The sequence below is a fragment of the Trichomonas vaginalis genome, chromosome VI (assembly GCF_026262505.1).
Source record: "Trichomonas vaginalis G3 chromosome VI, whole genome shotgun sequence".
Taxonomy (NCBI): Eukaryota; Parabasalia; order Trichomonadida; family Trichomonadidae; genus Trichomonas; species Trichomonas vaginalis.
Genome location: NC_067208.1, coordinates 20,041,084 through 20,065,285, shown reverse-complemented (window position 1 = coordinate 20,065,285; position 24,202 = coordinate 20,041,084). Strand labels below are relative to the sequence as shown.

The 24,202-nt window shown below is 32.9% G+C and overlaps 9 protein-coding genes and 2 pseudogenes across 11 annotated transcripts, besides 1 other annotated feature; 7 read left to right on the top strand and 4 right to left on the bottom strand.

The window, feature by feature from the left end:
- Positions 1–50: 50 nt before the first annotated feature.
- On the top strand, positions 51–1,427 carry TVAGG3_0897040 (RING finger ubiquitin ligase family; the record flags this gene model as incomplete). Its single annotated transcript, XM_001300306.1, has 1 exon — positions 51–1,427. One exon carries the CDS (start codon positions 51–53, stop codon positions 1,425–1,427), a length of 1,377 nt encoding a protein of 458 aa, XP_001300307.1.
- Positions 1,428–4,329: 2,902 nt separating this feature from the next.
- TVAGG3_0897030 (transcription-initiator DNA-binding domain ibd family) lies at positions 4,330–5,533 on the top strand (the record flags this gene model as incomplete). The annotated part of the gene is made up of 1 exon (XM_001300307.1): positions 4,349–5,008. The coding sequence occupies one exon, from the start codon at positions 4,349–4,351 to the stop codon at positions 5,006–5,008; it is 660 nt and encodes a 219-aa protein (XP_001300308.1).
- A 4,213-nt stretch (positions 5,534–9,746) lies between these two features.
- Positions 9,747–10,627, top strand: TVAGG3_0897020 (phage tail repeat-like family; the record flags this gene model as incomplete). The annotated part of the gene is made up of 1 exon (XM_051251096.1): positions 9,747–10,627. A coding segment is annotated over one exon (881 nt), but the record flags the coding sequence as incomplete, so codon positions are not given.
- Positions 10,628–10,852: 225 nt separating this feature from the next.
- Positions 10,853–24,202: part of a mobile genetic element that runs on past the window's edge.
- On the top strand, positions 11,992–12,393 carry TVAGG3_0897010 (uncharacterized protein; the record flags this gene model as incomplete). The annotated part of the gene is made up of 1 exon (XM_051251095.1): positions 11,992–12,393. The coding sequence occupies one exon, from the start codon at positions 11,992–11,994 to the stop codon at positions 12,391–12,393; it is 402 nt and encodes a 133-aa protein (XP_051086570.1).
- Positions 12,583–13,167, top strand: TVAGG3_0897000 (phage tail repeat-like family; the record flags this gene model as incomplete). Its single annotated transcript, XM_051251094.1, has 1 exon — positions 12,583–13,167. One exon carries the CDS (start codon positions 12,583–12,585, stop codon positions 13,165–13,167), a length of 585 nt encoding a protein of 194 aa, XP_051086569.1.
- Positions 13,302–14,162, top strand: TVAGG3_0896990 (uncharacterized protein; the record flags this gene model as incomplete). Its single annotated transcript, XM_051251093.1, has 1 exon — positions 13,302–14,162. The coding sequence occupies one exon, from the start codon at positions 13,302–13,304 to the stop codon at positions 14,160–14,162; it is 861 nt and encodes a 286-aa protein (XP_051086568.1).
- On the top strand, positions 14,745–15,073 carry TVAGG3_0896980 (organellar and viral DNA polymerase type B; the record flags this gene model as incomplete). Its single annotated transcript, XM_051251092.1, has 1 exon — positions 14,745–15,073. A coding segment is annotated over one exon (329 nt), but the record flags the coding sequence as incomplete, so codon positions are not given.
- On the bottom strand, positions 19,265–19,926 carry TVAGG3_0896970 (annotated as a pseudogene). Its single transcript has one exon. A coding segment is annotated over exon 1 (662 nt).
- On the bottom strand, positions 20,173–21,258 carry TVAGG3_0896960 (integrase core domain containing protein family; the record flags this gene model as incomplete). Its single annotated transcript, XM_051251091.1, has 1 exon — positions 20,173–21,258. One exon carries the CDS (start codon positions 21,256–21,258, stop codon positions 20,173–20,175), a length of 1,086 nt encoding a protein of 361 aa, XP_051086566.1.
- On the bottom strand, positions 21,278–21,823 carry TVAGG3_0896950 (phage tail repeat-like family; the record flags this gene model as incomplete). Its single annotated transcript, XM_051251090.1, has 1 exon — positions 21,278–21,823. The coding sequence occupies one exon, from the start codon at positions 21,821–21,823 to the stop codon at positions 21,278–21,280; it is 546 nt and encodes a 181-aa protein (XP_051086565.1).
- On the bottom strand, positions 22,264–23,396 carry TVAGG3_0896940 (annotated as a pseudogene). The gene has a single exon. A coding segment is annotated over exon 1 (1,133 nt).

Here is a 24,202-nt window from a genome sequence, read left to right as displayed (position 1 = left end):
ACTTAAAAATGCATGTTAAACTAGCAATAAACATGTATCGTTTAGGTCTAATGATATATAATGGGAGATGGAAGTGTGACAAGTACAAAGATGAAGCTTCTTTAGCAGTTGTAAGAATGGGATGCGGACATTTAAAGAATTCAAGCTTCTTTGCAGCAGAATTCCAATTCCAAAACGGTACTTACATCAAGTTCAGTAAAATGGCTGAATTTCATGGCATAAATTATCCAAATTCTGATAATATTTACTTATTTAATTACTTTTCAAAAAATGAAATCAATATGACAGAAATGCTACTTTTTACAAATAGGTCGCTGTACAATTCAAATGGAGAACCTTTTAATGATATAAAAGAAGCAAATTCAAATCTTAACAAGTCTTTATCAATTTTCTATCCTAATACTTCATTGATTGGAATCAGTCTACACAGAACCCCTAATTTTTCCAGGGTTACTAAGTTCCATCCTGGATTTTCTTACAATGGAAGCTGTTTAACTTGCGAAATACCAATTATTTTCGAATTAGAGTATATGGAACACGAATTACTAGCGATGGAATACAAAATCTTCGCTGTTTTTGCAGCATTTCTCACGATATTAAAATATTATGGTTACAAATTAATATTACAACACGCAGATACACAAGTACGAGCAAAGAGACTTTCAGTATATTCACTTGTTTTCAATATGTGCTATGATTACTCTTACAACATCTTTTTCCCCAATGATTACCTTACTTTTCCAAGCCAAAACTCATTGTACTTGTTCGTTTACTCTGTCAACGTATTTATCCACTTCTCTTTATTAATACCTCTCACTGTGAAGACGATTTTGGCTCAAACAAGGTTTACTCCTGAAAATTTCAGAGGACAAGGCGGTTGGTTGTTCACAAGGATATTCATATTGATGCTTCTCATTTCTGGATTGAAAGATATCTCGTTTAAACATCCTATTTTGATTATACTTTTAATTGAAGCACAATTGATACCTCAGCTGTTCAGATCTATCAAAGATAATGAAAGAGACTTCATATCCGTCCATGGAATTATTCTAATTTCTTTAATTCGAATAAGTCACATTGCATATTTCGGAATTTACAAAAATAACATCAAGGAAACATATTTCCCTAGACTGTCATTGGTAATTATTGCTGCCATTGTTATACAAGTTGCTTTAATGATTTTTGTCAATAAATATGGTTCAAAATGCATTCTTCCTAAGTCATTACGTCCGAAATCGTTTGATTACAGATCAATTCCGATTCCTCCGAACAGTGAATGCGCAATTTGTATGTGCAACATTGAAGATGGAGAACCAACTATGATGACTCCATGTGGACATCCATTTCACAGCCAGTGCTTGGAGAGATGGATGCAGGAACAGCTGGTTTGCCCTATTTGCAGGGCACCTCTGCTTCCTGAAGTTTAATTTTTTATAGATTTTTTTATTTTGTTTATATTACTTTGTTTTTTATATATGTAATACTATTTATAAAATGTTACTTTCTGTTGGTGAGTTTACATATTCTATTTCCTACTTTTTCTCCATCATTTAAATAATTGTACTTAATTCTATCTTTGCATTACATCAAATTACCTTCAATAAGTTTCATATACAAATGTCATGAATTCGACTATCCCCATTATGTTAAGGCTCCACGTTCATGCATTCAATTTTGAGAGGGCATTCAATTTTGAGAGGGCATTCAATTAAGATTGCACCTAAAAGTGCATTTGTAGCCACATATGTTTGCTTTTGGAATGAACAGATACCTAATCCATCATCTACATGATGAGATGGATCTATTGGTAGCACTCAAATTGAATAAATACCTAATTTGAAAAAACTTGGTTTTTTTTCGTCCAAAATCAATTTTGGAAAAAATTGACATATTTACATCGGTGAGAAAAATTTTTAAATTCTGATTGCAGTATGACTAATCACAATATTAGGAGAAACTAATTATCACATTCTTTTTCATTTTTATGAAAGATACAAAATCTCAAAACCCATCCACGCGCATAAAAAATTTAAATGTCCCTTATAAGACAAGGATTCCAGAAAAACAAAAGTTTCCCAAATCTGAAAAGTAGATTGCCAATTTCCTAAAAAAACTGGAATTTAGCTTTTATAAATATTAAAATATTATCTGTATAATATCAAAATTGTAATGATCAGTTCAGTTTTTGATTTGAATGAACTAGAAAATTTCTTGATTTCGAATATCTTCAATTAAGGGTTGATATGAGATGGATAGTATTTTAATATATATGAATATTGTATTTTATTGATTTTTTATTAGTAAAAGCAATATATTCTCAAAATACTAATATATTCAAAAATTACGAACTTTTGTATATAAATCATGTGAGTTTACGGATAGAAAATAATAGTGGTCTGCACTGTTTCTTCATATTCACAAAACAACGGCCCTTGGGGTTGGGGTGCGATCAAATACTTGAAAATTAATTTTGGAGTCCATAAGTGCATAGTATAATGGTTAGAATTCCCTATAATAAACCTTGTTTTGAAGTTCATTTGCCGAACATAAAACTTTTTTTCGAAATCGAAATTATTTCAAAAAAATATATCTTATTTTTTGCTTTTTAAGATAGTCATTATACACAAAATATTAGTAAACTATTTTTATTTGAATTACTAAAACTTTCAATTTTTTTATTCTCTGATATTGACTCTCATATGATACTTTATCCAATATATATGATTTTCTGCTGTTATTAGTTATATTACAATGAATGCTAAATCATCAAGCAAGATTCGGGATAAAATTTCGAACAATTTTATATTACAATCATTCTAATTTTAAATTTTTGAAACCTCAAAGATGTATTTGTATTGTGAATTACTAAATATTTCATACTGTCGATAAATTTTACAATTGCTATAAAAGGATATATTTTTATATTATGCGGGGTAAAAGCATGGTAAAGTTTTAATAGTTCATATGGAAGTATCTATGGTAGTGAAAATTGAAATTCACTATATTTATTGAGTTAGCTTTGCTTGATGATTTAGCATTCATTGTAATATAACTAATAACAGCAGAAAATCATATATATTGGATAAAGTATCATATGAGAGTCAATATCAGAGAATAAAAAAATTGAAAGTTTTAGTAATTCAAATAAAAATAGTTTACTAATATTTTGTGTATAATGACTATCTTAAAAAGCAAAAAAATAAGATATATTTTTTTGAAATAATTTCGATTTCGAAAAAAAGTTTTATGTTCGGCAAATGAACTTCAAAACAAGGTTTATTATAGGGAATTCTAACCATTATACTATGCACTTATGGACTCCAAAATTAATTTTCAAGTATTTGATCGCACCCCAACCCCAAAGTTGGCTAATATTTTATTATCTAATGAAGATTGCTATAAAATCAAATAAAAGTAAATAATTTTTGATTATTGTTTCAAAATGTTTAGTTTCAAAAGAGATTAATAACTCAAACGTAGGACTTCAGCATATTCCTGTATATGTACTAGAAAAATATGATCGAGAATAAGAAATTATTGATATTACATATGATATTTGTTAAAATTATGACAAAAACTATAAGCAATAATAAATTACAATAAGGCAATCAATTCGTCTAATATTTTGAATTGATTGGTATAGAATAAAATGAAACAAACTCTAATTATTATAGATGATTTGAAATATGCACAAAATCTTCAAAAGAATTCTGTATAGTTTCAGAATTTTACTCTTTATGTGTAATAAAAGATATCTTAATGTGTATATATGATTTGTAGAAGTTATTTATCGAGAATGAAATAAATATTGCAAATAAGGAAAAACAATGGTGCAGTTTAAGAGCTGATGGGTAAGTAAAGCAAATAAGATCAACTTTCGATTTTTCGAAATTTATTAGATCTCGGAGGTAAATTACCAAGGTTTTCGACGAAAAACCCTTTTTTGTGCTGTTGAAGCTACAGTTTCATTTGGTCATACTCCGACCCCTTGGCTTTGGGTATTCACAGAGTTATGGGTCATTAAAAAAAAGGAGGATTACGACCCTCTCAATTTATGAACGTGGAGCCTTAATTAGGAAACCTTTCGGATATGAATTCTTTTTTGGAGCAGGAATCAAATGGCAACGATGTTTATGTGTTAATGTAGTTTCTTATATCATTTAGGTCAGCAATCACATATCCTGACAAAAAAAATTTTCCAAGAGAATTTTTTTGCAAAGATGAATCGATGAAAGAATTTTATTATGAAAAATTGTTCGCAGGCTAATATGATGGATTTATGAGTATACTTTTCCAAAAATTTTATGTAAACCATTCAATTTTGTTCAGCCAATATCAACATATTTTGATGCCAGAGACTCCAGCATATTTTGAATTACTTAATAGCATTGATCAGAGCACATATTCTGACCTACAGAAACGCCTCAGTTCATCAGATTGCAGAAATTGTAGAAATAAAAGACTCGACAATTTTAACGAGATGTTAGACGAGATTAGACACTACACAAACAAAGCAGACGGAGATGATTGGAAGAGAAGCCTTGTTTGCGGGGTTTGCTTCCTCTCTGATGGCATAGCAATCAATACACATCAACTTAGTATTCTTATTGGGAAATGCAAGAGTTCAATCAATGGTTCTCTTCACAGACTGAAATACGTTCCATTCCCATGTAGTAATGCTGCCAGTCAAGAACTAGTCACACTTATTCCAAAACTAAAAGTAAATTATAGTGAGTTAAGACAGTGGACCTTACGAAAGAAAGGTATTATGACACCTCAACCTATGGTACATGAAAATAAGCCATTACCAACACCAATTTTCATAACTCCTCAACCAGAACCAAAAGTAAACGCAATGGTTCAACCTAGGAAGGAAGAAGCAAAGACAGATGATTTCTTCTATGATGATCCTATAATGCTCCCAATTTCCGGGTGGAATGATGAAATAGACATCAAGGATCCAGCAGAAAGCTTTGATCCATCTTTATTTATGAGTGACTACTTGTAAATCATTTTTGTTAGTAGGCAATAATCAATGGTTTTTGAATTTATACATTTTTTTATGAGATTTATAGTTGATTTAGTGATAACCTGTTAACTAATATGATCTTCTCCTGAATGATATATTGGATTTGGTAAATTTGTTTACGATAATTGATCGATGTTAGATTTTATTGAGAGAGAGCTGAGGTTAAATGGCATTCTTATCCTTTTCCCTGTAATTTGATGGTATTTAACGAATGATGCATATATCCTTTAATTTTTACGAAGATTTCATAAAATTTGGATAAAAAAGTTACCAAATCCAAAATAAATTTACTTTTTTAATTGTGTGTTCACTAATCAAGCTATTTTAATCAAAATCATAAAATTCATAAATCAACGATCAATATTTCAATAACCGACGATTCTGTATTTTCTTGATGGGGTTTTTTCTTAATTGATAGATTATAGGCATTAGAATACTGCTAAGACAAAGTCAAGAGAAAATATGATACCCTGAAATTTAGTGATATTTTATCTAATCTTTAATAGCACATTTTAAATCTTAAAGAAAATCTCAAAAATATTTAAGTCGGAAATCGTGACGTTCAATTGACCAGATAGTGAAATTTAAGGTTATTGTATGTCGAAAAAATTTAATATTGTAGAAATCAACTTAAGAATATATTTGTTGATTGTTTTTTTTAAAAAGTTTCATTGAATTATAGTGGTTTTTTTTTTAAGTTCCACGTCACTTCATCATATCACATTTTGGATTTTGTTTCATATAACATAACAACATTATATGTATTTATATTTTAATTAACAAAATTTTAATAAATGCGAAGATTTAGAAAGTCTGATCATAAATTTTCTCAAAAATCATGTTTTAATAAGTAATTCGAGGATTAAAAATCATGGATGATAAATTGTGATAGCTTTTTTGTCAAATTAGTGAATATAATGACAAGCATATCATGTGATTTTAAGTCCGATTGAGATGAACAAAGTTTGATGATCTCTAGTGTAAATACATAAACTTATAGCATTCCTTTATGCCAAAATATCAAATTTGATATAATATAATTGTGGACCTCAGGTGGCTACGCTTGCCCGAAGGGCAAGCGTAGCCACCTGAGGCAAAATATGTATATTGATTATAGGAGTTCGTCCAGACTCTCTGAAGTTTTTAGATAATTTTATCTTCATTTGCTCGGAAAAGCAAATATGATGAATTCAAAAAAAAAAAAAAAAAAAAAGGTAGTGGGGCTTCCAGGCACTTCGTGCCTTCTAGCCCTGATGATGTTTAGTAATAAATGAAGTTTTTATTCGGAAAATTGTTAGTCTTCTGGGTCGAAAACAATATATAATGTTTCACTTTTCACAAATTATATATGTTTTCATGTTTTGTCAAGATTTCATCGTAAATGTTTTGTCAAGACTTCTTCGTAAATGTTTTGTCAAGATTTCATCGTAAATGTTTTGTCAAGACTTCTTCGTAAATGTTTTGTCAAGATTTCATCGTAAATGTTTTGTCAAGACTTCTTCGTAAATGTTTTGTCAAGACTTCTTCGTAAATGTTTTGTCATGATTTCTTCGTAAATGTTTTGTCAAACATGAACGTAAATGTTTTGTCAAGACTTCTTCGTAATGAGTGTAAATGACCAAAAATATAATTTAGGTGAAGAGGTTAGATCTAACCTGTTTTCTAACCTCTTTTCTACCCTCATGAATTTGTCATGATTTCTTCGTAAATGTTTTGTCAAACATGAACGTAAATGTTTTGTCAAGACTTCTTCGTAAAATCAGACAAAAATAAAGTTTAGGGTAGAAGGTTAGATCTAACCTGTTTTCTAACCTCTTTTCTACCCTCATGAATTTTCATGATTTCTTCGTACATGTTTTGTCAAGACTTCTTCGTAAATGTTTTGTCAAGACTTCTTCGTAAAATCAGACAAAAATAATGTTTAGGTGAAGAGGTGAGATCTCACCTGTTTTCTCACCTGTTTTCTCACCTCTTGAATTTTCATGATTTCATCGTAAATGTTTTGTCAAGACTTCTTCGTAAAAATGTTTTGTCAAGACTTCTTCTTCGTAATGAGTGTAAAGGACCCAAAAATATAATTTAGGGTAGAAGGTTAGATCTAACCTCTTTTCTAACCTCTTTTCTACCCTCTTGAATTTTCATGATTTCTTCGTAAATGTTTTGTCACTTTTCTGTCACTTTTCAGGGAAAAACATTTTTATTATTATATATAAATGAATTTTACAAAACCACCGTTACCGTTCTTTGGAAATAAGAGTAAATGTAAAGATATTATATTGAGAGAACTTAAGAAACTACCGAATGGTCTAACATTTGTAGATTTGTTCGGTGGAAGTTTCTATATATCCCATTTGTGCCATATAATATTTCCAGACTCAAAGATTATATGTAATGACTTCGACAACTATATGGACCGTCTCAAACATATTCCAGACACAAACAAAATATTGAAAGAGTTAAAAGAAAAGATTCAGATAGGTAAGATGGAACGTATACCATTAGATAACAAAAATATTGTGAGAGAGGTTTTGAAAAAAGCAGAATATATAGACTGGGATAGTATATCTGCTAGACTATTATATAGTGGTGCTATAAGAGTTCATGACATTGAAACACTTATGTCAAAAGTTTTATATCTTAACTATACAAATGTTTTCAAAGAGGACATAGAAAAATATATTGAGGGTATAGAGTTTGTGAGATGTCATTGGACAGATTTGTATGAAAAATATAAAGACAAGGAAAATGTTTTCTTTATAGTGGACCCGCCGTTCTATAACACATGGGATTTTCAATACCAAGTAGACTGGACTTTGAGAGACTCTTTAGAAACTTTAGACGTTTTACATAACCATCCATGCTTTTACTTTACATCCGATAAAAGTGGTTTGGAAACCGTTATGAGATGGTTAGAGGACATACATGACTATGAGTTTATATATGACAAGATAGAATATGAGAGAGGTCCTATAAACTGGAGAAAGTGTCATAACAAAGAAATTTTATTAGTAAGTAAATGTGGTTTGAAATAGGACTACTTGTTTTAGGTTTTTTCCATTGTGTCATTTATTTATTTGACGTGGCAGAAAAGTACAGAGAATATGAAGATGAACCAATGCCTGCAAATGTTCAGTATATGTACTCGTAAGAGATATTTTTATCTAATATTAAATGGACGCACAGAACTTAGCGAATGCACAGCAACCTGGACAACCAAACCCAGAGAATATTCCAAATGAAGTTAGAATACAAACTGCAATGGCAAACTATGGTCAAGTGCCAACAGATGTACAAATGCAAACTGCCATGTCAAATGACGCTGCGTTAGGTTTGCCACCATGGATGCAAATATGAGATGGAAAGAGTTTTATACAAACCCTGAAGTGGGATATAAACAACTTTATGCAGATGACGCGAACACGGGAGTTGACCCAGAATATGTTTTCTACCAGAGGAGAAACAGAATGTATGAGCTCCAGTTAAAGAATGCTATGGAACTCAACAGGAAACGTAAGAGACTAGGCGGACATTAGATTTTTACATATAGTAAAATGGGTTTCTTCAGTAAGATAGGAAACTTCTTTCGAAATGTTGGAAGAGGTATATGGAATGGAATAAAATCTGTCGGAAGAGGAATTTGGAACGGTGTCAAAAATATTGGTAAAAGGGTAGGTCAGTTCGTTGGTATTATACCTAAAGACCCTGAACCAGAAGAACAAGCTCCTGTTATACAAAGCCTGAACCTGCACCACAGTCTAGTTGGCAACCAAATCCAACACCTCAACCGTATTAAAAAAATTATTTTTTACCGTTCGATAGTAGTTGTATATGAAAACTAAGTTCTAAGTAAAACGCATGGTATAATGGAATTATTCTTTTTCTTCCATCTGTAGTAAACCATACTTGAAAGTCTGAAATACTTCCACTTGGTGGTTCGTATAACTTTGTAGGTTTTTCGTAAAAGTCATTTGCCAAGCATAAGAAAGAGTTTTGGGCGCCAGAAAATGAAGCATGAACAATAATAGCATCTGGGTCGAAAATATTTCATATGTTCCATTAGGGTTTTCGACTTCATAAAAGTCTGGGTGTACTGGATATGCTGCAGGCTGATTTAACATCCTCATAAATCTATACCATGCCAAGTTGTTATATTTTGTAGAAATATAAACGTTTTCTCCAAGGTCTTCTATTCTATTGATTTTAACAGTTGCATTTTTCCTGTCATAAATAATATCGAGATGGTACTCTCCCTCGTCAATGTTATACTGTTTTGCATATTCGATATAGATATCGTTTATTTTTTCTTGAAAAGCTTGAAGAGTTGTTTCTAAGTTTACAAGCAAACTAACTTGTAAAAGTTTTCCCTGTTCAAATTTCTCATACATACGTTTTCTTTGTTATAGTATCGAACTTCAAAACCGACCGTAAATGGGAAACCATGTATGGCTTCTGAAATGAACTTCATTCTACGAAAGCCAATAGCTTTTGTGACAGATGGGTCTCTTAGCCATCTTAATGGGTAGTCAAAACGATAGCCTTCATGCTTTACGGTCTCTGTCTCAAACTTTTGACCGACATTAGTAAAAAGTTCATCTAATGGTTTAGTTGTAGCAACTCTTGAATTTTCTTTTTCTATTGAAAGCATATTTTATCTAGAATAAAAATGTCGAAAGATATTGCTTCCATGAGAGAAATACAACACAACCGACAACTCATTATGCAAGCTCTAAATAAGAACACAACAAACTTTTCAAACTATTCTAAGATATCTGAGTCATTGAAAGAAGGAAACTTAAAACTGACATTAAACCCAATGACAGATGAGTTTCTATTTCAAGACAAGAAGAACAATACTGTCTGTATAAATCCAACAAAAGGAACTTTAAACGAGAAACCTATAAATGAACTTCTTTTGAAAGCAGATGTTGACAACAAAGCTGACAAAGAATATGTAGACGATGCAATAGCAAAAGAAGAAGAAAGAGCTAACAATGCTTATGCAACAAAAGAACATACTCATCCTGAACTAGCAGACAAAACATATGTTGACAATAAAATGTCAAGTGAAGTGACAAGAGCTGAAAACGAATATTCTAAAAAGACTCATATACATTCTATATCTGAAATAACAGACTTACAAGAAACCTTAAACAGTAAAAGTGCCGTTGGACATACACATTCTATATCTGAAATAACAAACTTACAAGAAACCTTAAACAGGAAAAGTGCCGTTGGACATACACATTCTATATCTGAAATAACAGACTTAAACGTTAGCCTTGAAAAGAAAGCAAATAAGACTCATACACATACAAGTTTTACAACTGTTGCTATAGAAAGTATTGAAGGAACGGTTGAAGAAACTGGTGGGGATGCAATATATTGTAAACCTCCTAACTTTCCACAAGGTTTAACATCGGATGACGACATAACGACGATGAAAAACATTAGATGTAAAGATGTTTATGTCATGAAGGATGAACATAATATTAAATTCACTGCTCAAGATTTATATGACAAGAAAGCAGACAAAACAGAGCTTCAAACATTAAAGACAGAAATACTTCAAACATTATATCCTATAGGCTCTATTTATACGTCAATGAACTCTACCAGACCAGAAACAGTTCTGGGTTTTGGAACTTGGACTCAAATAGTCGACAGGTTTTTGTATTGTGCAAACTCTTCAAAGGAAACAGGTGGAAGTAAAACGATTTCAGGTGAAAATTTACCTGCACACAGTCACTACATAGATTTAAGTACATCTCAAGCAGGTTGGCATAAGCATAGATATTGGGATTGGTCAGCAATGACAAAAGGTAAAGATATGATGTTAAAGACAACGTTAAGTTTGCTATAGATTGTTACTGGAGTAACACTGAGGGAGGAGGAAACCATACACATCGCGTTACAGGATATACGCAAACAACGGGACAAAGTAAAGACTACATGCCACCTTACATGACAGTTTACGCATGGTATAGAAATGCTTAGTCGTCATTTTCAACTTCTTTAGCATATTCGTCAGGAGTTGTCTTATATTTGTTAGGAACTGTCTTTGAAAGTATACCACCTTGAACCTTAACAAGTTTGAAACGAGGTCTGACAATAGTAGTTTTATCTTCTGCTTGCAGTGTGTACATTTTGCCATGTTTGCCTAAAACTTCATAATATTCTCTTGTATACTTTCTTCTATTTTTACGAACACGAATGTGAGTACCTGTCGGGTTCCCATTGTTGTCATAGTCAATAGTATTTTCATATGGGTCGCGTTTAGGTATTTCTATTTTTACTTTGTCACCTTTCTGAAGTTTGAAGCCCGGCATTCTTTCTTGTTTGTCTCTTTTGACTAAATTATTAAATATATAGTCTTTCTCTAAGTCAGGGTTGTTTTTCATTTCTTCGGGGAGTGGTTTCCCAAACCTTTTTGTTTACGGTTGTTGTAAATATTTAAAACTTGTCTCATCTTTGCCATGGAGAAGTGTCTATATTTGTCGTCATATGACATTTCATTTGCTTCACCACCTTGTGGTTGGTTTAAGTCTCTTAACATTTTTACATCCGTCAATGACACCAAGAGCAGAATGGTTTTGGTCGACAATGAAATATTGGTTTACATTTTTTGAACGCAGATAGTTTTTAATATCATCTGATTTGAAAGAACTTTCACAGTCAGATGTCAGTTTTGTTGGATGGTATTTGTCAACGAATATTGTCAAAGCAGTTTTCACATCTAAAATATTTTTGGACCATAATGGTATGGCTTCACAGTATCTTGTGTTTTGACCGACAAATATTAGCCAGTATGGTGGTCCATCTGTTCTAACTCTCGGAATGTTTTCCAAGATATCCATAAACCAAGCATTTGGTGTTGAACTAAAGATTTTATCATGAGTGCTTTCTTTGTCGCTTTAGAAACATAGGGGTCCTTGTTTGGATTCGTCATTTTTATCCTATAAGAAATGGGTTTATTTGGCGCATTAGCAGGAGTTGCATCCAGATTTTTGCCCGCAGTGGGAACAATAGCCAGAGGTGTATTTGGAGTTGGAAGGAAGATTTTGAGTACATTAGGTATACTTAAAGAGAAAGCACAACCTATTATACAAACTGTACAGAAAGGTTGGGATGTAGCACGAGATGCAGCAAATCTTATTCCAAATCCTGAAACAAGAGGAAAAGTTCAAGGATGGATGGACAATGTAGGAAGACAAGCAGGAAACTATTATAACAAAGCAAATGACTACTATAACCAAGCAGGACACTATATGGACCAAGGTGAAAGATTCTTTAACAGAGGATATAACCATGCACAACAATGGGTAAACAATAACCAACCTCAACCGCCTCAAACGTGGGGAATGTAAAGTTTTTTACTGAGATGAAATGAAATACAGCATGGAGACAAATGGGTTCAAGATGGATTTGTCGGCTTCCAGCAGTTACACAACGTGTTTGTCAAGTTCTTCCTATACCTCAGGAAGTTTTAGACCGACTTAAAAAACCTAAACAACCAGTTGAAAACAAACCAAACTAAAATTTTTTACTGAGATGAAATGACCGAAGAAGTTGAAACGGTAGATTTGACACCACAAACAAAAAGTTCAGAACCATTGTCAAAACCTGTCAAAGAACTTACAGATGAAGAGAAAAATTCAATAATAGAAAGTGCCAGGTCTGGAAATACAAACCCTAACTACAAAGTCACTTTTCATAGAAATGGAACGGCAAGTATCTCAAAAAAGAAACAGACTCTCACAAATAAAATATTGAAGTCTGAAGGAGCTTTCGAGACAACAGATGGAAAAGTTTACTTCACTGACCAACAGTTCATTATAGAACATCTCATTGACTTAGAGTCAAAATATTCTAAACTTTACAACAAACACAAAAAGTTGAAAGGAAAACAAAAACAAATGGCATATGATATTTATGAAGATGTTGACGACACAACTGTTCCTGCAAGTAGGGTAAGGTCAGAGGAACCAAAAAGTGACGAAAAACCGATAGAAGAAGAAAAACCGATAGAAGAAGATAAACCAAAACCAAAGTTTAGTTTCCAAACTAAACCAAGTCAACCTTCATTAGCTGGTATGGGTTGGCGTCAAAGACTTATGGCAGCAGGCGGTTATGTAAAGTAAAGAAAAAATATTTTTTAATTTTATTTGAAATGTACGCTGAGTTTGTTGGAGAAGACCGTTGGGAAACTTGTTTGTTAGATGAGAAATATGAAATGGCATACCATTTTAAAACAATATATTTTTACATATATTAAATGCTTCAGGTTGAAAAACAAAGAACAAAAGTAGCAGATACAAAACCGTTAGACTATATCTTTACAAATGCTGGTAGGACTATTTCAGATGAAGAAATTTCATCCCGAATATACAGGTTTGACTATCCAATTCGTTGGCTTCAAAGTCCTTCAGATGCAAAGGCAATAGGATTTAGAAGAGTTTTGTTTTCAAATAGAACTAACGCATTTATGTTCGCAGTATATTTTCATGGGCAGTATAAAGGTCATGATGGTCTAATAGACAAATTTGACGAAATGAGAATCTTTACAGTTCGTTCAGACGAAAGTCTTGAGAAAACTCTAAATGACTTTCAAACTCAAATGAACAAATATTATTGGGAATTTCAAGAAAAATACGACTCTTTACTAAATGGAACATACTATCTGAAACTAGAATATGACAAGATGAACTCCACCGTTTCATTTCAAAAGATTGAAATTAACCCTCCAAGAGATACAGAGTTTTTATTTTGGAAAGTAGACAAACGTTCTTGGGCACAATTTCTTCGGTTACTAAACCAGAACGAACCATTACCACCAGATGGTCCATTTCAATTTATACTTCCACCAGCAGATTTGACAGTTTATAGAAACGTGTTTGACCCTCAAAATGTTATGTGTCATGCAAGTTTCAGTTCAAGCAACAATAGTTTTCTATGTATTGGTAAGGACTTTTATGACTTTGCTTCTAAATTCTACGAACCACCTAGTAACAGTTTCTCTGACTTTCAAGTTTGGTTCACAACAAATGGTGTGCAACATATTATTCCATTGTACTATGACTTTTATCTCGAATTGTCTTTCATATATAACTACGGAAAAGTGCTGAAAAAGTATTGAAAAATATATTTTAGGTGAAGAGGTGAGATCTCACCTGTTTTTTCACCTCTTTTTTCACCTCTTGAATTTGTCAAGACTTCTTCGTAAATGTTTTGTCAAGACTTCTTCGTAATGAGTGTAAAGGACCAAAAAATATATTTTAGGTGAAGAGGTGAGATCTAACCTCTTTTCTAACCTCTTTTCTACCCTCTTGAATTTGTCAAGACTTCTTCGTATATGCTTTGTCAAGACTTCTTCGTATATGCTTTGTCAAGACTTCTTCGTAATGAGTGTAAATCAGACAAAAATAATGTTTAGGGTAGAAGGTTAGATCTAACCTCTTTTCTAACCTCTTTTCTACCCTCTTGAATTTGTCAAGACTTCTTCGTACATGTTTTGTCAAAACTTCTTCGTACATGTTTTGTCAAGACTTCTTCTTCGTAATGAGTGTAAAGGACCCAAAAATATAATTTAGGGTAGAAGGTTAGATCTAACCTCTTTTCTAACCTCTTTTCTACCCTCTTGAATTTTCATGAATTTTCCCGAAATAAAAAATAAAGTTAGTTTTATTTTTTTTATTTTTTTTATTTTGTATGTAAAGATATGATTTCAACAATCGGCACAACAACACTTCAAACAACAACAGCACCAAACTCGTTAGTCATGAATCCAACATCTATGTTAGTAGAAATGAAAAGCTTCATTCCTTCTTCATATACTTTCGAAACAGAAATCCAGAAGATAAAGCAGGAACTTTTAACATGTAATTTAGACTGTTGTGCGAAAGATGAAACAAATGAACAGTATCTTTATGAAATGCAGGACATTATTGACCATTTACCCAAATTGCCTGAAATCCAACAACAAAAGCTCACTATTCCTGAATTCGACGAAATTGAAGTCAAAGCAACTGACTCAGTAGAAATAAAGAAGTTCATACGAAAGGTAAATTATGAATTCCTTGGTTTTCATTGCAACCATAAAGTTATGGACAAAGATTGCGACATGTTATATAAGAACATCTCTGACATATATAAATCTGGGGAGTTTAAGACCTACGACAACTTTGTTTCGTTAGTTGCTGAATGTGTATGGCAGATAAGAGATAAAGATAGAAGAGGTAAGGTATGGAATGAATAGATAAAACCAACTGCTTCAGATTTAAAGAAAACCATTGACGCCTTAGTTGTTTAGCAGTAAGTCTTCAAATATAACGCAAAATGAACCCGCAATGTTCTAAATGTAAGGCAGCAATTAGGAAATATAACTACTCCGTCAAAGAGATAGAAAGAATGAGAAACGACTATGCAGACTTAAAGAAAGAAGCAGAAAAGCCAGCAGAAGATAAAATGGATATGTTAGAATTTCTGAACAAAAACTATCCAACAGCAGAAGATTTCCTTTTATCTGACGTCAAGAAGAAGTATAAAGAGACTTTCGGCATAGTTAAAACATTCGATATCCTCAGCGAAGAAATAGAAGCTACGAAACTGTTTAGAGTCTCACGAATTCATAACGTTTACCATGTGAAACGCTTATAAAATAACTGGGGTAGAAAAGAGGTTAGAAAAGAGGTTAGATCTAACCTTCTACCCTAAAATATATTTTTATTGAATTCCGTATGAAAATTCTGAGTAAAATAATTTTTAGGGCATGTGTCAAACCGTTGAGTTTTCACAAAATTTAAAAAATAACGTTTACCATGTAAAACGCTTATAAAATAACTGGGGTAGAAAACAGGTTAGAAAACAGGTTAGATCTAACCTTCTACCCTAAAATATATTTTTGTCTGATTTACGCTCATTACGAAGAAGTCTTGACAAAACATATACGAAGAAGTCTTGACAAAACATTTACGAAGAAGTCATGAAAATTCAAGAGGGTAGAAAAGAGGTTAGAAAACAGGTTAGATCTAACCTTCTACCCTAAAATATATTTTTGTCTGATTTACGCTCATTACGATGAAGAAGTCTTGACAAAACATGTACGATGAAATCATGACAAAACATTTACGAAGAAGTCTTGACAAAACATGTACGAAGAAGTTTTGACAAAACATGTACGAAGAAATCATGAAAATTCAAGAGGGTAGAAAAAAGGGTAGAGATTCCGTACGAAAATCGTAAAAAATTGCGAGTAGGGAAAAAAACCTGGTCGCCTAAAACTCATGAAAATCATGAATTTCCTTAAGACAGAAAAAATAAAGTTAGTTTTATTTTATTTATTTTTTTATTTTGTATGTAAGAACAGAAATGACAAACACTGAGTTTGAAACGTTAGAAAAATAGACAATAAACACTAAATTGGTTAGAATAGGTGATTTATAACGTAAGATACCAAAGAAATACAACAAATATTCTTGTCAGACATTATTCTCCATCTGGAAAGAAAACAAACGACGCGGTTAAAATGCTTCTACTCAGAAAATTTTGACGAAGAAATCCTGAGCTTATGATATCGGTAAGATTCTATGGAACTGCAGCATATCTATAGACAAAAGTCTTATACCAATAGTTTGTTAGGTTAGTAGTCCAGTTGTTGGATATAACTTCATAACATATTGGTTCATTCGACTCAGAACGTTTGCAGTGAAGGCTTACTTTACATCGTTCAGAAACCGAAGGACTTCAATACAAAGAGATATAAGATAGGAAGAACATATAATATAACTCAAAAATATGGACAGTTCACAGTTCATATAGTCAGGTTGTGTTCGTTAACGATTATGAGAGCTGCGAAACAGAACTACTTTGAAAAGTTTGGAGAAAATATATTGGTGCTCCCACGAAAGGTAAAGAAACGTTTCTGAAGTAGATGAGATAGATAAAGCTATATAAATTATTGACAAGTTTGCTGAAAAATACATGTAAAAAATAACGTTTACCATGTAAAACGCTTGTGAGAAAACAGGTTGAAAAAAAGGTGAGATCGCACCTCTTCACACCTAAACATTATTTGCTGAAAAAATGACCAAATTTCATGAGTAAAATGGCATAATAAGATGCTACCTCGAAAAACCTTAGGGTTTAGCAGATTTCCGTACGAAAACAGTGCAAAATTGCGAGTAGGTAAAAAACCCCAGTCGCCAAAAACTCAATGGAAAACAGTGAAGAAACAGCGAGTAGGTAAAAAAACCGCAGTCGCCAAACTCTATGAAAATTGTGAATTTCCTTAAGTAAAAAAAATAACGCTAATTTTTTTATAAAATATTTTTTTATTTTGTATGTAAAGACAGATATGTCAACATCAGAGAACACAAAACAGTTATAGTCCATGAAAGCTATAAATGAAGAATATGAGTGGGTTCAGTTTATAACAAACAACTCCGTTCTTCATTCGTTATCTCTTAAGTCTTCTTTGAATGTAAGTATTGTGCAACCGTTGATGTCATAGTGTGTTTGAGGAAGAGTATTTTTGACAATTTCCTTTATTTGCTCATTCGGTGTCATTGAAATCGGTAAGTTTTCACGATAGAACCAGTTTCTGTCAGATTTGTAAATCTTAGCTAAGTCATAAAAGCTCTTGTTGTTTCTTCTCACTAAATGCAACATAACCATATCTCTGTCTTCTTCTTTCTCCAACTCTTCAGTATATATCATATACTTATAACTCTTTTCCTTTCCTTTTGGTACTGAACGCGGTATTCTTTTCTGTATGCTTTTGTCTTTGGATTCAATGACTTCATCTTTTGCTTGAAGTTTCTTTTCCATCTCTCCACGTTCTGCTTTATATAGTTCATCTAACATCATGAAAATATAACAATAACGAGGTGAAGACCACATTGCTACAGCGTTTACTAAAAGTCTATGAATATAATAACCTTTCAAACCAGGAGCCAAATTCTTGCGATTTTCGAATGGAATCTCTTCCCCCGGTTTTTCAAGGGAAGCAATCATATGAGGAAATTCTTCTAAAAGTTATTTTGTCTGTTGGTTTTCAAACCAATGATATGCTTGCTTTGTAGAACGAAGAGCGTTCATTATACTTTGCATCTGGTACATATCGTCTTTGACCGAACGAATGAGTCTCAATTGTTTGTTATACTGTATGTATTCATATTCTTCATTAATGGCTTCATGAACGATAGCAGTTGTTGTGTTCTCTAATGTTGTCATTACTGTCTTTACATACAAAATAAAAAAATAAATAAATAAAATTCTAATTTTATTTTTTCTGTCTTAAAGAAATGTTAAAAATTCATGATTTTCATGAAGTTTGGTCATTTTCAACATAACCTTCATTGCATGAAAAGTGTCATATATAACATATATATGATATTTTACTTAAAAATATGCAAGCGGCTCATAGCTCAGTGGTATGGACTCCCTTGTCATAAGTGTCGAGGACCTCGGTTCGAGTCCCGATGATGTTCCGGTTTTTTCCTTTTCTGCAAAAAAATTGAGAGAGCATTGAATTTGCAAGTACAAAGGGTCTATTTGGTGTTAGACCCTAGCGAAGAAAATATGGTACTCGAACGATAGAAGTTTACATTTGTAAAGTTGGACGATAAAATTTACTGACTAACGTCGGTTCGCATCCTGACTGACGTCGGTAGAGACCATGACTGACGTCGGTATGGAATGCTCTCAAAATCTTCGAAATTGAAAGGTTTATGGAATGACTTCAGGATGGGTCCTGACTGACGTCGGTTCGCGTCCTGACTGACTTCAGGATGGGTCCTGACTGACGTCGGTTCGCGTCCTGACTGACATCAGGAAATTCTATTGTTCTACTTTACAAAATGTAAACTTCTATCGTATATGATATTTAGTTGACATGGTAATCTATCTTCATGTAAAGTTTGGCGGTTTGAAACCGTCGGGAACCTTCACTTTTTTGACGAACTTTCCACAGCAATTTTTAAATTTTGTGAAAACTCAACGGTTTGACACGTGCCATATGTCATTTTACTCAGAATTTTGTGCTGAATTCAATAAAAATAATTTTTAGGGTAGATGGGTATATCTAACCTAATTTCTACCCTCATTTCTACCCTCATTATTTATAACCGTTTTACATGGTAAACGTTATTTTTGGAATTTTGTGAAAACTCAACGGTTTGACACATGCCATATGCCATTTTACTCAGAATCTCACGAATTCAGCAAAAATAATGAGTTCATTTACTCACAATATTTTTGTACAAAACGACCCCAAACTTTTAACTTCTTTTCTGCAGCTTCTAATGCTATCTTAGCGAGTTCATATTCTCTAAATTCTCTCTTTAAATCTTCTTGTTCCCATTGGTCTAGTTCGTATGGAGAATCTCTATAACCATAACATATCTCAGGTTCATGTTCTAATTGTTTTTCATGCATTTTTCTAACTTCTTCTTCAAACAAATGTTTTGCATTCTCTACTGTATCTTCGAGTTCTTCTTCATCTAACTTCTCATGAACTTTCTTGTCTATGGAGTCCATAATTTTTCCAACTGCTATGCAATATTTTGGAGAAGCCCACATTGTTATATTGTTTATAAGTCTTGGGTCTACATACGTTCCTCTAACCTGTTTGATTTCATCAGGAATTCCTGCATGAATTTTGTATAAAAAGCAACCGCTGGAATTCGGACTGTTGCTATATTCTTCACAAAATGCCTTATAATACTCTTCCCAGGACTTATTTTCCAACAACTTTCTAAAGTCTTTCCTAAACTGCTGACACATATTTGTTGCATTAATGTAACCATCCTTGTCTCTACGTAAGACTTCAATACCGTTATAAGTGCCTTTTGTGAATGTTTCGCCATTAGATTTGTTGTGAATGTTTTTGCTTCGACTGACATTTCTGTTCTTACATACAAAATAAAAAAATAAATAAAAATAAAACTAACTTTATTTTTTCTATCTTAAGGAAATTCATGAAAATTCATGAGGGTAGAAATGAGGGTATAAATACCCATCTACCCTAAAATTATTTTTGTTCATGGGCTATGCCCCGCCGCTTTGCGTCTTTATGTTAAAATAAATGGTACCATTAATGATATCATGACTGTTCTCGTTCATGTCTGATTTACATCTAATGAAAAAGTTTAGAAGAATTTTCTTATTCTTTCTGGCATATTTTTGTCTTTCCAGTACTCCCGCTCTAATGGTCCCAGATGTGTTGGCTTCGACTCTCTCAAGTTCTTAGATGGTATAACATCTTCAACGCCTCCTTCATATCTTACTTTATAAGTGTCATCGTTTATGTTGTAGCCAAGTATTTCAATAACCACTCCTCGCTTTGCTTCGTCAATGGTTTCAGCAAGTTTGCCATTACTACTTTCGACTAATTTATGTCGAGGGTAAAATGCAATGGAGTCGTCAGCAGCTTTTATAAGATATCCATTACCTTGCGTAGAGTCTACGATATAATAATTTCGACTTAACCTTAAATGTTTCTTTGTCAACGGTTTGTCGTCAAGAACTACACGAACTTTTGTACCAGGAATGAGGGTAAATTGTGTTGAATTTCTGATATTTTGTGTTTGGCTTCGTTTCTTTTGTATATACTTTTCTTCTTGTTGTTGTGTCATTGAATTTGGTGTATGTCCTGTTGTAGAATGTGTTGAGGAATTATATACTTCGAGAAAATGTTTCATTGTTTCTTCGGTAAAGTCTCGCTCTTGGTTTAAATCTCTGAGCGTTCTTATGAAGCGGTTTATGATGCCGAGTATGTTATGGTTATGGTCTTCAGTAGTGTAGTGAGTTATGTTATGCTTAATGAGAAAATCTGTGATTTCATTGCTGAGGTATGCACTGTCTTGGTCTGATGTTAAAGTACTTGGGCTATGTTCTGCTACAAACTTTTGTAAAACTCTTAACACTTCACGAGTTCCTTTATTCCTCATTGGATATGCATATGCTTTGCGAGTGTTAACATTAATGAAGATGAGGAATGGTTTATGTCCTCCTTTTCTGCTTTGAATGAGAGTGTCAAATTGGTATGCGTCAGGAGTGTTGGAGTAAATTGGTAAAAAGTAGTCGTAAGGGTTTATTTTTGTTTGATGTACAACATTTTTGTCAAAGAACTTTTTAACTTCAGCTCTGTTAGTAAATCCCCAACTTTTTGCTGCTTCATTGAACTTCTTAAATGACCTCCATGGATGTTGTTCGAATACTTCTTTCAAGCTCATTTATGTAAAGTTAAAGATTTTATTCAAGACGGTACCATGCGAATACAGTCATAAATGGTGGCATATAATCTTCACCCGAGCCTGTTGGATTTGTTGTGAAAGTATGGACATGATTTCCTCCTGGTTCAGTTGGTCGAAAAGTCTTTTTTGCTGAATTGTTATAAGATGGAGATAAAACATCATTGCCAGCTTTATAGTCTGAGTTGTATAATGGGTGGTCTCTTAATGAGTGGCTATGGTCGCCAGAAAAGTTTGTAGTTCCTGTATGAGTGTGCGCAGGTAAGTTTGCTTCTTTAATTTTCTTTGAGCCTCCTGTTTGCTTTGAAGAGTTAGCACAGTATAAGAATTTGTCTACAATCTGCTGCCACGTACCAAAACCTAAAACACTTGCTGGATTTGTTGAGTTCATTGACGTATAAATAGAGCCTATAGGATATAATGTTTGAAGTATTTCAGTCTTTAATGTTTGAAGCTCTGTTTTGTCAGCTTTGTCCTCCATTATATCTTCATAGTTTTTAACTTCAACGATTTGAATGAAAAACTCCGGATTTAAAATCATATCCATTTCTGCAGTTGCTGACCATATTTCTTCATTCCATTCAAAACTTTCACGAATATCTTCTCTATGAACTTCATAATGTACTTCTGTCTTAGTTCTGTTGAAACGTGTATATGTTATACCGTCAATGACTTTAGTTTCATTTGTTCTTTCAAGATATTCAGAATAATCTGAACCAACGCGCACTCCCTTACCTCCTTTTACTGTATAATGCCAATGTTTTTTGTCAGCCTTTTTGTCAATACTTTTCTGAATTATTGCTATATCTTCTGCTCTAGTATACGAACTAAGTTCATCTCTGCTTGCTTTCTTTTCAAGTTCTTCATCCACATAAGTTTTGTCAGCTTTCTTATCTAACATTGCTGGTAGTTCATATGTTTCAAAGTTTCTGACACGACCTTCAATGTTCATACATTTACTTATTTAAAGTTTAGTGTATCTTTTACGCTTGTACTTGGATTCTCTAAAGGTGCACTTGAACCAAGGGTATAGTTCAATATTATGTCGTCTGCTCTAACAGTAGTGAAGGATTCATGTGTATGGTTCTTGTCAGCTTTACTATTTAATGTAGCTTGAAGTTCATTTATATCGGAGATATTGTGTTTATGAGATTTCAAAACTTTGTTCGTTGCGTCAAGTTCATCTTTGTCAGCTTTACTTTTAATAGCATCTTCAAAAGTTATTTTTGCTTAACTCTCAATGTAAATCTTGGTTCAACTAATACACCGTTAACAAAGAAGTATGAAGCATAAATTTCATTGTTATAACCAAATGCTTCTGGTGCTTTACCTGTGTCATACTGTACAGTACAGCGTATGTCATAACCTTCAGCACGAATGAATTTATATCTTCTTTCATTAACATCTTTGTCTTCATCTTTCTTCATTCGTGTTAAATATCCATGGTAGTCCGTTATAATCTGTTCATCTGAACTTATATAATGAACATGGTTTTTATCTGCTTTTTCGGCTAATTTCTCTTCTATCTCATTTATTTCAAGTTCATGCCTACCACCACCTCCTTCAGAAGTATTTTTCTTCAGCTCTTGAAGAACATCCACTTCACCATCTTCGGTGTCAATAATGAGACTTTGTGTTAAAACCTTTCCTGTCTTAATGGATGTTTGTAAAACTTCTTCTTCACCGTGTTCGGGGTCATGGTCGTCATCATATCTTGTGAAATCAGAGATGTTGTCATACATTAAGCATATCTGTCTCAAAAGTTCTGCTATTTGAATGGAACGAAAGATATACAGAACTTTCATCATCTCCTAAAGTCAAGTCTGCTTTCTTAAGTATTTCTTGAATGTATGCAATGAGAACAGAGTACTTGGAAAATATTCGAACAATATTTCATTAGCTGTTGGTTTTGGTGGTTCTTCTGGAGTTTCTGTTGTTTCAGTTCCTTCTGTAGGTTCTGTTGGAGTTTCTGCATCTCTTGACTTCAATGCTCTTGCTCTCAAAGACCTAAATGTTAGAGCACCAGGTTTTACAAAGGACTTTATAAATGCTTTAATAGTTCCTGGTAAGTTATTGTTAGCATTAAGTAAGTTCCTTATGCTTCCATCATGTACGTCCATAGCACTATGTAAAAAATCTATACTTTTCTTGTAGTCAGCAATAGACTGACTGTGATTTTTTAAAGATTTGTCAATACCTTTAAGCCAATCTTCATGCATGTCTGATACTGAGCCAAGAATATCATTTGCTTCCTTTAGTGTATTTTGTGCTTCTCGTAAAGTATCCAATCCCGTACGTGCATTGTTTGCTATACGTCTTACAGTATCTATTTGACTCCTTGTTTCTTGCATCCAACCAGATAAAGTTTTAATAGTATCCGAACCATTTGAAATGAAGTTCAAAGCATCTTTAACGTCATCTAAAGCTTCTTCACCAAGTACTGCCCATATCTTTCCGATTTGGTATTGAAGAACTCCATATGAAGCAGCTGTTAAACCAGTATTTATAAGGTCCATATCCATGATTTAGCAGTTTTTCCATCCTTTCCATCTTCCATCCAAACCGTTTTCGCCTTGAGGTCCTTGTATTCCTTGTATTCCTTGTGGTCCTTGAGGTCCAGTGTCACCCTTCTCTCCTTTCAGTTCATCTTTATGTTCGTTATAATATTCTAATGTCATAAGGTGTACATCATTACTGCTACCAGCAACGCCGAGAATTTGTTTCTCATTCATGACTAAATTCTTTAAGCATTTAATGTTGTCGTCAAATCGAAAGCTCTTTAACAATTCAATGAGAACATTTAATACTTTCACTAATGAGGCATCTACTGTTGAATTTATATATTGCACCGTTCCATCATTTATGATGGGAACTTTACTTGTTGTAATGAATGGGTCATACGTGTTAAAAGTATCGAAATCAATGA